General features: G+C 40.9%; 1 protein-coding gene across 1 annotated transcript in view; it reads right to left on the bottom strand.

The window, feature by feature from the left end:
• Positions 1-383: 383 nt before the first annotated feature.
• LOC117510295 (glutamine--fructose-6-phosphate aminotransferase [isomerizing] 1-like) overlaps positions 384-11,761 on the bottom strand; it is a 43,600-nt gene continuing 32,222 nt past the window's right edge. The window contains 5 exon segments of the mRNA XM_034169947.1: positions 384-2,583; positions 3,102-3,263; positions 6,315-6,482; positions 6,742-6,869; positions 7,352-7,466. Of these exon segments, the coding sequence (XP_034025838.1) occupies positions 2,539-2,583; positions 3,102-3,263; positions 6,315-6,482; positions 6,742-6,869; positions 7,352-7,466 (618 nt within the window). The 3' untranslated portion in view covers positions 384-2,538.

Genomic DNA, 11,761 nt, shown 5'->3' with positions numbered 1-11,761 from the left:
CCGAATTGTCTGAAAGCTTAAAATTTAATGTTAGCTGTTTCAATGCAAGTAGCAAATGATTGAATTCACTGATACCATAATATTGATTCTGTGTCACCTTGACAAGTGAGTTTGAATTTTTAAGGTCCCAGAGTCAAAGGTCAACTCCCAAGAGAAAGCTGATGTACAATTTCACACTAGCGTTTAATATTTATAGGTGCACTTGTAACAAACAGCCATTCTAACTTACCCTGTGTAAGCACTGGACCAAAAAAAAAAAACAAAAAAAAAACTTTTTTTTACATTTAAATTTTGACCGCCTTTTAACACCTGGGATTAACACTCAATTCCACTACAGCTTGTGGGTGTAATCACAAAACATACATTAAAAAAAACACAGGCACTTAAGAGAAATTACTTGACACTTTATTGCATCAGTTCTGCTAATAAATAGTGCCTTTGTAACAAGTTTCCAACAGATGTTGCTCTAATTTATTGCAGTGACGTTGTCAAAGTTTCCAGGAAAGAAATCTACTACAGTTCTGTTTGTGGGTTTCAGAAGTACCTGTCACAACACTGTCCAGTTCACCGACTCAAAAGCACAATGACAGAAGGGAAAAACAAAACTGCGATTAAGGCTTGAGCACAAAAGCAAGTTCAATGTTTCTCAGTATCGGGGATGTAGACAACCTCAAAACTTTCAAATCAGACGTCAACATGCACGCTGCATAACGGAATCAGTACATATCCGGCTACAAAATATTGTTCTGTCACTTAAATGTGGTTTAACCTGGCTCAGGTTCGGGATAAACTGCAGCTGTGTGTTTAGTCCGCCATTCTCACGCAACAACTAAGTCCATTAATTCAGTCAGCATCAAGTGTTTTAGATGCAAACTAAAAACAACCGAGGAAAAATGATGTAAGCTTTTACATTTATAATTTTCCAGTTCAGCCGGTTATTATATGCAGCTAAGTGACAGAACAACAACCCCTACAGGATAAACATATATGTGCATTTTGGTTTACAAATGCCAAAAACCATGTGTAGAGTTATGACTCGGCGGGACACTTCAGATAATATTCACATTTAAAAGTCAAGGTTGACTTCAATAATATAAAACTGCTTTCTAAAGAAGACAAACAAATAGGCAAAAAACAAAAAAACAAAAAACCCAAACGGCTACAAATGGTCCCAGTGCTGTGACGGCAGCGGTGGTGGCAGCGGCACTGCGTGAGCTGGCAACTGTGTGCAACTCTGCTCAGAAACTTCAATTAAATGACTTCAGTTTACCGTTCTTCAGATTCAGCGCTCTCTCTCTAACACAAAGGAAAGAGAGGTTAAAACACGAGTCACTTAGGTCCTGTCCACGTGTGCACAGGTATGTTGGAAAATGTAACATTCTTCTCCTGTGTGTTTTGGCATACCATGCACACACAAACTGAGTTTTAGGTCACTGAAAAGAGCTTTTGTTAAACTCCTTCCAGGGTGAAGATTTTCAGAAACTCTTTCAGTGTTTACATGTAAACAAGAACAATGGTGTTTTTGCCTTTTTTTGCGCCAGGCTTCTGCTAGGCAACATGGCTGCACAGTTAAGGTTATATCACTACCTGTTTATGCTCTTGCCAGCAGTCGACATGTTTTGCAATTTCATATGGATGGAGATTTTTAAAACGTGTTGTAAATGGGATTGTTTTGTTTTTTAATTAAGGCTAAACAAAACCCAATTTCTAAAAAAAAACCTGTGAACATGTGGACTTAGCGAAAACTAAGATGAATAAAAGCCAACAGATATTCAGTACAATCAACAGTATCTTAAAACAAGCAAACAAGGCCCGTTTTTGTTCTTGTGTACCCTTACAGAAGCTCTTCACTGTGATCGACATAAATGCAGCACATTTCATACCCTAATAATCACTTATGTCAGTGTTTGATGATGCTGTGCTCAGAAACAAGTCCAGAAGAACAGAAGCAGATTTTACAGACTGAAATCATTTTGAATAGACGGTCTACAGCTTGGAATGATTTAAGATCGCCAGTTACTTAAAACCTAAAGACACTTCACATGATTAGCTGCCAAAGAAAGTAAATCCCATCTAAGCTACAGATTATTGCACTATAGAAAAAAGGTCTTAAACACCAAACTGTCAGTCACCAGCAGCTCAGAGGCATTCTCTGTGAGGAGAAGTAAACATATGACGATGTTCTCAGGTATGGAGCGTGAACATAAACAACCATTAGTAGTTTTAGCTCCGTAGCAAACACTTCTGTCAGCTGATATGGGTTCATGTAAGAGAGAGAGCTGTAAAAGCCAGTGTGTGTCAGCCCACGCCCTGCCACCTGACAAACCCTTCTGACCATCACGGCTACCGTCTGCCCTACAAGGATATTATGCAACACAGAGGTACATAACTGTTGAGTAAAAGACTGCATTATAAAGAGTCATGACGTTAAAGACACAAAAGAGACTTGGTATCTGCATCCAGACAACCCCCCCCCCCCCCCCCCCCCCGTCTGTGCAGGTGTTTCTGAGGCATCTGTAAGATGGTGAATGGATCGATTCACTCCACCGTCACAGACTTGGCCAAGTTTCTCGGACAGTCCACCTGCAAGAAGGTCAGATAGAGAAAACGTATCAATGAGTAACAAGTGACAAGATGCTATCAAGTCTGACTGATCAAGAAAACCGACTTTTACATGTGACACAGTGATACGGAGATGAGACAGCGTTTCTTGCTTTTTTTTTTCCCCCAATCAGAATTCACAACTGACATTTAAAGGGTCAGAGATGAATGTTTTCCCAAAAACACAAGAGTTCCAGAATTATTTAACTATTGATTTAAAAGAAAATTATTATTCTAGCGCTCCTAATTTTGAAGTTATTTAGTAAAAGACTATTTTCACACTATTCAATGACCTTGATTTGATCTTGACCTTTGACCTTCATATTTATGTCATGCTGAAATGTTAACACCAATAATTCCCATGTGCAATATCACACACATTATTTGGTAAAACACAGTGTGCACTTGGTGACAATGATTTGAACGTTCTTAGCCAAGGTGTATGTAAACATATATCTGAAATGGTACACGTGTATATAACGTGTAGCGTGGGCACTGACGTCGTAACCTCGCAGCACGGCGAGGTGGAAGGAGAGCAGCTGCAGCGGGATGACGCTCAGGATGCCCTGCAGACAGTCCACGCAGTGAGGCACTTTGATGGTGCGGCTGGCGTTGTTTATCGTCTCGTAATCTTCTTTGTTGCAGATTACGATGGGGCGGCCCTGTAAAACAAATGCAAAGCATCTGTCACTTTATGTCAAAACCTGACCACAGAGTCATGCAAAAGAGGACTTGTATTGTTTTGTTTTTGGAATAATCCCAAGATTTGACTTTCACAACTCACATCTGCTCTGGATTACTAGTGACTATGATGTCACACAGAGCTGGTCCCACCCATGTATTCATTTCAAATAGACCTGAAATTGCCCACCTCTGTGACTGATTCCGAGTATGTCTGGGATTCCATTGTTCTTTCACAGTGACCAGTGCACAAAGCATCTACTTAAACTGCAGAACCATCGGCAGTGCCACATTGTAAAAACATTCTGACACTTACCCAGAAAAGGAAGAAGCTATGATACTGTTTTTTTTTTTTTATGTCTTGTGACAGTCGCTCACCAAACCAGCTTGTCGTTTTCTGTCAGATATACTCACTCTACAAACCTCACTAACAGAAAATTATTTTCCAGTTTGAGAGGTTTCCTTTATGTTCGCCCGCTGCATTGTTTTCTTCCCTCCCACAGCCGTTCATGTAATTTCAGACATTGCTTGGTACATGCCCAGTTGAGCAACCCCCAAATGTTCCCATCTTACCCATCAATGTCGACGGCAATGAACACTGCGCTCACTGGCACATTTGTGACTGCGTTTGTGATCATAAATTCGATATAGTCAATATAGTCATACAGTCATTTTTTTTCTCGAGTTATAAAGTACACATTCACATTATACATCTGTCATCTTGAAATTGTGCATATAAGGTCTATTAGATAAGAAACCGACACTTTTTTTTTAACTATATGGATTTGAATGACGTGCGATTACACCAATCATGCTTAAACCTCGTGCGCATGCGTGAGTTTTTTCACGCGTGTCGGTGACGTCATTTCCCTGTGGGCAGGCCTTGAGTGAGATGTGGTCCAGCCCTCTCGGCTGAATTCCTTTGTTTCACACGCTGCTCCAGACGGCGCGCGTTGCTTTATCAAAATTTTTTCTGGACCTGTGAGGAATATCCGAATGGACACTATTGGAGAAATTCAGCTGGTTTTCGGTGAAAAGTTTAACGGCTGATGAGAGATTATGGGGTGTTTCTGTCGGTGTAAGGACTTCCCACGGAGCGGGATGTCGTGCAGCGCTTCCAGGCACCGTTGTCGGCCTGTTTCGACCTGAAAACATCCTAATTTAAGGTTTAATTCACCCAGGACGTCGTGAGAGAACAGAGAAGATTCAGAAGAGGCAGGCATGAGGACTTTATGCGGACATTCCACTGTTTAAGGACATTTTGTAATGAAAGACGTGCGCGCAAATTCGCCGAGTCGTCACGGAAACAACTCGGCGAATTTGCGCGCACGTCTTTCATTAAAAAAAAATCTGTGTGCGCCGCGACAGGAAAAACACCTCCGTGTTGAAAACCATTTGTAAACTTCAGGTGGCTTTTGATGGCTTTCAACAAGTGAGTAACTGAGAAATTGTTTAACAGCTTGGGCATGTTCCAACTTGCCCATTAAGGTTTCCAACCAAGGTGTTTTTCCTGTCGCGACCCCCCGCGGTCGGGTCCGGCCCGAAATGCAACTCTGCCCGCATGTTCTTTCATTACAAAATGTCCGAATAAACTCCTCATGCCGACTTCTTCTGAAAGTTCTCTGTTCTCTGATGACTTACTGGGTCAACAGAGCCTGAAATGTGGAAGTTTTCAGCTTGCTTGCTTTTCAGCTGCCGCCTCGAAGCGCAGATCGCCGTCAGGCGCCATGGGCCATCCTTACGGCGACACTACCAGACCAAAATCTCTCAGCCGTTAAAATTTTTACCGAAAACCAGCTGAATTTATCGAATGGTGTCCACTCAGTTGTGCCTTACAGTTTTGAAAAAATTTTGATCAAACAAAGCAGCAGTCTCTGAGCCATTCCTAAACAATGAAAAAAAATTGACGAGAGGGTGGACGACTCCTCACTCAAAGACTGCCCACAGGCGAATGACGTAACCGACAGGCGTGAAAAAACTCTTGCATGCCCATGAGGGTTCAAGCATGTCTGATGTAATCACACGTGATTCAAATCCATATGGTTTTTGAAAAAAAGAATAAGGTCGGATACTTTTCTAATAGACCTCGTATATATATATATATATATGTGTGTGTGTGTGTGTGTGTGTGTGTGTGTGTGTGTGTGTGTGTGCGCACACAAGTGGGCCCAGCCCCATCTTTAACCAAAAATGGAGATACTTCCTTTAAGCAAACATCTGCATGTAAAAAAACACCATAGGCATAACAAACTGTTACATTGTGTTTGACTGAATGTCGGAAGTCATTAATACTAAGTTGGTATTTCTGATGTCCAATTTAAATGCAGGAATTAAAGGAAAAAAATATGTTCTGATTTTTTTTTTTTTTTTTTTTTTTTAAACAGACAAATCATAAGCTGTTCATTATCTACCTTTTTATAGAAACCCTTTTGCACATGATATGTGCGTATGCAGCCATACTGGATGGCAACTTCCACATTGCATGCACACAAATGATTGAACCTTATGTTTAGCAGGTGTGCTCTTTCGCTTTATTTATGTTTGTCTACACAAATTATACTAACATGGAGTTTCATTGCTGTGCATATGATTGCACGAGCCGTCAAAAGAAGATCTCCGGGGGAAACATTTTGATCATTTTCCCACTGATAAAGAGCAGTGTAAAAAGTAACAGTTTTAAAGTTCTCTGTCGCGTCTTTATGCAATTTCTCTGGATTATGCTTTTTTCTGGATTAATATGTCCCTCAATGAGCTCTTCTTTCTACAATTATCAACCTCCAAACCAAAGGTAAGGTGTACAATTTCCTCAATGAACCACAGGTCACTTGAGCATCTTTGAAGTAAAAACTGTTTTATATTGAGAATGCAAAACAAGAACATTTTCATATTTATCTTTGAAAAATATACACTCTTGAATCAAACACACCTCTTTCACATTTTTAAAACATTTAGCATTTGTTAATCACCATTTCTACCACTCACCTGTTGATATCATGACATTTATATGCTAACATAAATCATCTTTTTCTTACCTGGCGGGCAGCAACTTGCTGCAAGGCGTTCTGACATTTGGTGTAGGTGTGATCTCTCATGATGATCATAATAACTGGCATGAGTTTATCCACCAGAGCCAGTGGACCATGTTTCAGTTCCCCGGCCAGGATGCCCTCTGAATGCATGTAGGTGATCTCCTTAATTTTCTAGTCATGAAGAAAGAGGTGCAAAATAATTAGCTGGCTTGCTTCAGGGATACAGTGTGAGAAGTTGATTCTGCAACCTGCCACTAGTGGTGTGCTTTCCCTGCAATGGAAAAACTGCTACTTTATTTCTGGCATAATTTTAAAGGATGAAAGAAATGTGTCTCATTACTAATGTTCAGATGTCTTGCCAAATGCTTTTAGGGTTTGTTCTTTGAACTCTTGAGCTATAAAGGTGCAGGAGGAAGGTCTTCTTACTCACCAGTGCTCCCTCCAAGCAGGTGGCGTAATGGTAGCCTCTGCCCATGATCAGCACACTCTTCTGTTGGTACAGCTCTGTTGCCAACTTCTGGATCTCATCATCCAAACTAAGAACCTCTTTTATCAGATCTAAAGGAAACAGGTATCAAAGGGGGGAACAAAATGTTTTTTTTATTTATTTCTTTAGTGATATAGAGCAGAAACATTGGAGCCTTTCTAAAGGTGTTTATTCTCATGCAGACATCAGTTCTCAGTTCTGTATGGTGTAAACATCCTGCTAGTGCCAAGCAGTGAATAAACCGGCACGTGATGTTGGACAGACAGGAGGCGTGAAACCAGACATATCTCATTAGTTTACCGTTAAGGATTTGCCATCACATGCTTTAGATCCAGAGAAGCACGCAAAGGCAGACAGCCAACAGCTTGTCCTCCCTACACTCCCTATTCCCTGTGTGATCCTCCTCACTGGATTGTTTCAACAAACAAAAATCAGACATAGTTGCTCTGAAAGGTGATTTTTTTCCTCTTACCCACTCCCCACCCCTATACATTGTGATCAGGATTTCAATGGCTGAAGTGGAACACTTGTCCGTCTGCCAAGCTGTATTTACCTGGGAGCACTCTCAGGCCCTGGATTATCTCACGGCGTCTGGGCTGCATGGAAATCCTGTCGTCGCACATCAACAGAGCAAACATGATCAGAGCCACAAATTGGCTGGTGTAGGCCTGTAGAACAACAAAGTCAAATGTAATGATGACAAATTTGAACATTTCTTTGACTACAGTTCACTGAGGAGCCTGCGTTTCTTGCCCTCCGCTTCTAAAAATTCAATTTTGTCTCCAGCAAATAATGCACACCAGATGAGAACTGAACGCAAAGGCTGCTTTTCGGACTCGCCAAACAGCACTAAAATCTCAAACTGGTGCTCACACTTGGAAAACTGAGCACTCAACATCACGTGAGCGAGCACAGCCACAGCTGTGAAAATGTCACAGCCTCACAACCTGAGTGCTTGTGATCGCCGCCCCACTCGCTTTATGTTCCTGCACCTCAGCAAATCTGGAGGCGTTCCATGCCCATTGGGGAGACTTCATTAATGTTCCAGTTAAGCCAAGCGCTTTCACGCGGCCCTGTGGACTCAGAAATACCAGTATCTCAGGGCCAAGAAAATAGCTGTAAAATTTTGACACACAACTAACCATAGTCCCTGAGATAGTCTATGGTGTCGACTCAGATGTGGCAACATATTTAATTCACACAGCAAACTGTGGGGCTTTTCTCTGCTCGTGTCACTTCGTTTTAGTGCAAAATAAAACGCATTTATAGTAGACCAAAATAATGCCTTTACTCTTTTCAATGAAATAAAGAAGCATTTCTCAAGCAGAAATGATTACACACTAAAAGAAAGAAAAAAGAAAATGACAAAAGGGACGGGGAAGGAGGAGTGTCACCCACTTCTGATTAACCAAATATTAGCATAAAACTATTTTAAAAAGGAGAAAACACCCTCATCTGGAGACTGTTAAAACCTCGAATATGATACATTTCTGGTGTGATTTGATGAGTTAGGTGGTGCAACATGTGGCTATGCACCTCAGCCAGCTGAGCAGTAAATAATGGCATCTGAGCGGCGTGACCTAGGGCCAAACCGAGGGGCTGGGCCAGGCAGGGACGAGCTGGGACTGAAGCTGCACAATGCTTCTGCTCCAATCCAAGCTCCAACCAGCACAAGCAGTTAGTATCAACGATGGCAGTGACTTTAAAAGAACAGAGACGAGATCGTCAGGCTCAACCTACCATGAGGTTATTTCCTCCCTCCCGTCACGTATTTCCTCCCAGAGGAAATATGTCAACTTCCAAGATCTGTGGCCAAAACTCACAATAAGCATTTCATCGGGCTTGCATTCAGATTTGGGGTGTGTTGAGTAGATTTATGAGATGATGCAAGATGTACAGTTGCATCAACCTCAGTGTCATTCAGTAAATTCACCAACAATATAGATTTACTCATGGTGTGATGTTACTTGCCAACTATAGTATAATGGTATAGAAGGTAGAATTACTGTATTTTTTTGATATTTAAACCGTACTGTAGTGTAAGTTGCACCTGCCAAAGCATGCCTCTTGAAGAGGAAAAAAAAAACAAAAACCAAAACAAGTCCCACTGGAGAACAAGTGAAACTGGAGTATAGGTTGCGCCTTTTTCCTGTATTATCAGTCCTTAATTTGCGATTCCTGTGCATTCTTGGGGGGGTACATTTTATTGTTGGCATTTATTCTTTCATTATTGCAGTTTATCTTTTTTAGTGCTTTTAGTTCTGGGAAAGTCAGATATAAATGCAGTTGTGTTCAAAATAATAGCAATTTGTTTTAAAAAGTGAGTAAAGCTCAAACTCCGAGTACATAAATGCATTTGGGAACACTGCACATTCTATTCCAAATCAAAACATGAAGAAAAATGTATGAAATTTTACAGAAAGTGAAGAAAAGGAATATTAGGCTGTTCAAAAATAAATAAATAAATAAATAAAAATAGGAGTGTTTGCATTTTTCTTTGTGACCCGTGCATTTCTCTCTGAAAATGTGAGTAAAAAGGGGTGCTCCAGACATCATTCAGAAGAACAGTGTACTCTGATTAAAAAGTTGATGGGAGAAGGCATACAAGAAGTGCAGAAAGTGAGAGGCTGCTCAGCTAAAATGATCTCAAATGCATTAAAATGGCAACCAAAACAAGAAAGACACAGAAGAAAATGGAAAACCACCATTCAAATGAATCGAAGAATAGCCAGAATGGCAAAGACTCAGACAATGATCAGCTCCAGGGTGATCAAAGAAGGTCTAAAGCAGTGGTGTCCAAAGTACAGTAGTGTTCAGAATAATTGTAGTGCTATGTGACTAAAAAGATTAATCCAGGTTTTGAGTATATTTCTTATTGTTACATGGGAAACAAGGTACCAGTAGATTCAGAAGAGTCTCACAAATCCAACAAGACCAAGCATTCATGATATGCACACTCTTAAGGCTATGAAATTGGGCTATTAGTAAAAAAAAAAAAAAAAAAGTAGAAAAGGGGGTGTTCACAATAATAGTAGTGTGGCATTCAGTCAGTGAGTTCGTCAATTTTGTGGAACAAACAGGTGTGAATCGGGTGTCCCCTATTTAGGTATGAAGCCAGCACCTGCTGAACATGCTTTTCTCTTTGAAAGCCTGAGGAAAATGGGATGTTCAAGACATTGTTCAGAAGAACAGCGTAGTTTGATTAAAAAGTTGATTGGAGAGGGGAAAACGTATACGCAGGTGCAAAAAAATTATAGGCTGTTCATCTACAATGATCTCCAATGCTTTAAAATGGACAAAAAAAAAAAAAAGACGCATGGAAGAAAACAACAATTAAAATGGATAGAATAAGCAGAATGGCAAAGGCTCACCCATTGATCAGCTCCAGGATGATCAAACAGTCTGGAGTTACCTGTAAGTGCTGTGACAGAAGACGCCTGTGTGAAGCTAATGTATTTGCAAGAATCCCCCGCAAAGTCCCTCTGTTAAATAAAAGACGTGCAGAAGAGGTTACAATTTGCCAAAGAACACATCAACTGGCCTAAAGAGAAATGGAGGAAAGGAATATTTTGTGGACTGATGAGAGTAAAATTGTTCTTTTTGGGTCCAAGGGCCGCAGACAGTTTGTGAGACGACCCCAAACTCTGAATTCAAGCCACAGTTCACAGTGAAGACAGTGAAGCATGGTGGTGCAAGCATCATGATATGGGCATGTTTCTCCTACTATGGTGTTGGGCCTATATATCACATACCAGGTATCATGGATCAGTTTGGATATGTCAAAATACTTGAAGAGGTCATGTTGCCTTATGCTGAAGAGGACATGCCCTTGAAATGGGTGTTTCAACAAGACAATGACCCCAAGCACACATGTAAACAAGCAAAATCTTGGTTCTAAACCAACAAAATTAATACCTTGCAGATGTGAAGATGTGCCTTAAGAGTGTGCATATCATGAATGCTTGGTCTTGTTGGATTTGTGAGAATCTACTGAATCTACTGGTACCTTGTTTCCCATGTAACAATAAGAAATATACTCAAAACCTGGATTAATCTTTTTAGTCACATAGCACTACTATTATTCTGAACACTACTGTATTCCAGAAAGGGCCAAGAGGGTGCAGGTTTTCTTTGCAGCCACTGACTCCAGCAGGTGAATTCACTGACGAACTCATCCCACCTGCTCAAAGTGATGTCAATCACCCTCTCGGCCCTTTCTGGAATACTTTGGACACCACTGGTCTAAAGTTACCTGTGAGCACTGTAACAATTAGAACACACCTATATGAAGCCAAGCTATGGACAAGAAGCGCCCCCCGCAAAAGTGCTGAAGAGGTTACAATCTGACAAACACATTGACTGGTGTAAAGAGAAATGGTGCAACATTTTGTGGATTGGTGAAAACAAGATTGTTCTTTTTGGGTTTAGGGGCTGCAGTTTGTCAGACAACCCCCCAAAACTGAATTCAAGCCACAGTACACTGTGAAGACAGTCAAGCATGGTGGAGCAAGCATCATGATATGGAGATGTTTCTCAGACTATTTATCACATACTATCACCGGGGAGGTTGTGGTCTAGTGGTTAAGCATTGGGCTTCAGACCAGAAGATCCTCTATTCAAAACCCAGCCAGACAGGAAAATCACTAAGGGCCCTTAGGCAAAGTCCTTAATCCTCTAGAGCCTCCTGGTGTGTAGTGAGCACCTTGCATGGCAGCACCCTGACATCAGTGTACGATTGTGTTTGTGTGAATGGGTGAATGCTAGGCATCATTTTAAAGTGCTTTGAGCTTCTGATGTAGATGGAAAAGCGCTATATAAATGCAGTCCATTAACCATTTTCCTGGGATCATGAATCAGTTTGAATATGTCAAAGTACTTGAAGAGGTGACCTTGCCTTATGCCGAAGAGGAAATACCATTGAAATGGGTGTTTCAACAAAACAACGACCCCAAACACACCAGCA

This window comes from Thalassophryne amazonica, chromosome 5 (assembly GCF_902500255.1).
Source record: "Thalassophryne amazonica chromosome 5, fThaAma1.1, whole genome shotgun sequence".
Taxonomy (NCBI): Eukaryota; Metazoa; Chordata; class Actinopteri; order Batrachoidiformes; family Batrachoididae; genus Thalassophryne; species Thalassophryne amazonica.
Note: the sequence above shows the minus strand (reverse complement) of the source record. Positions and strands in the feature narration are given on the sequence as shown.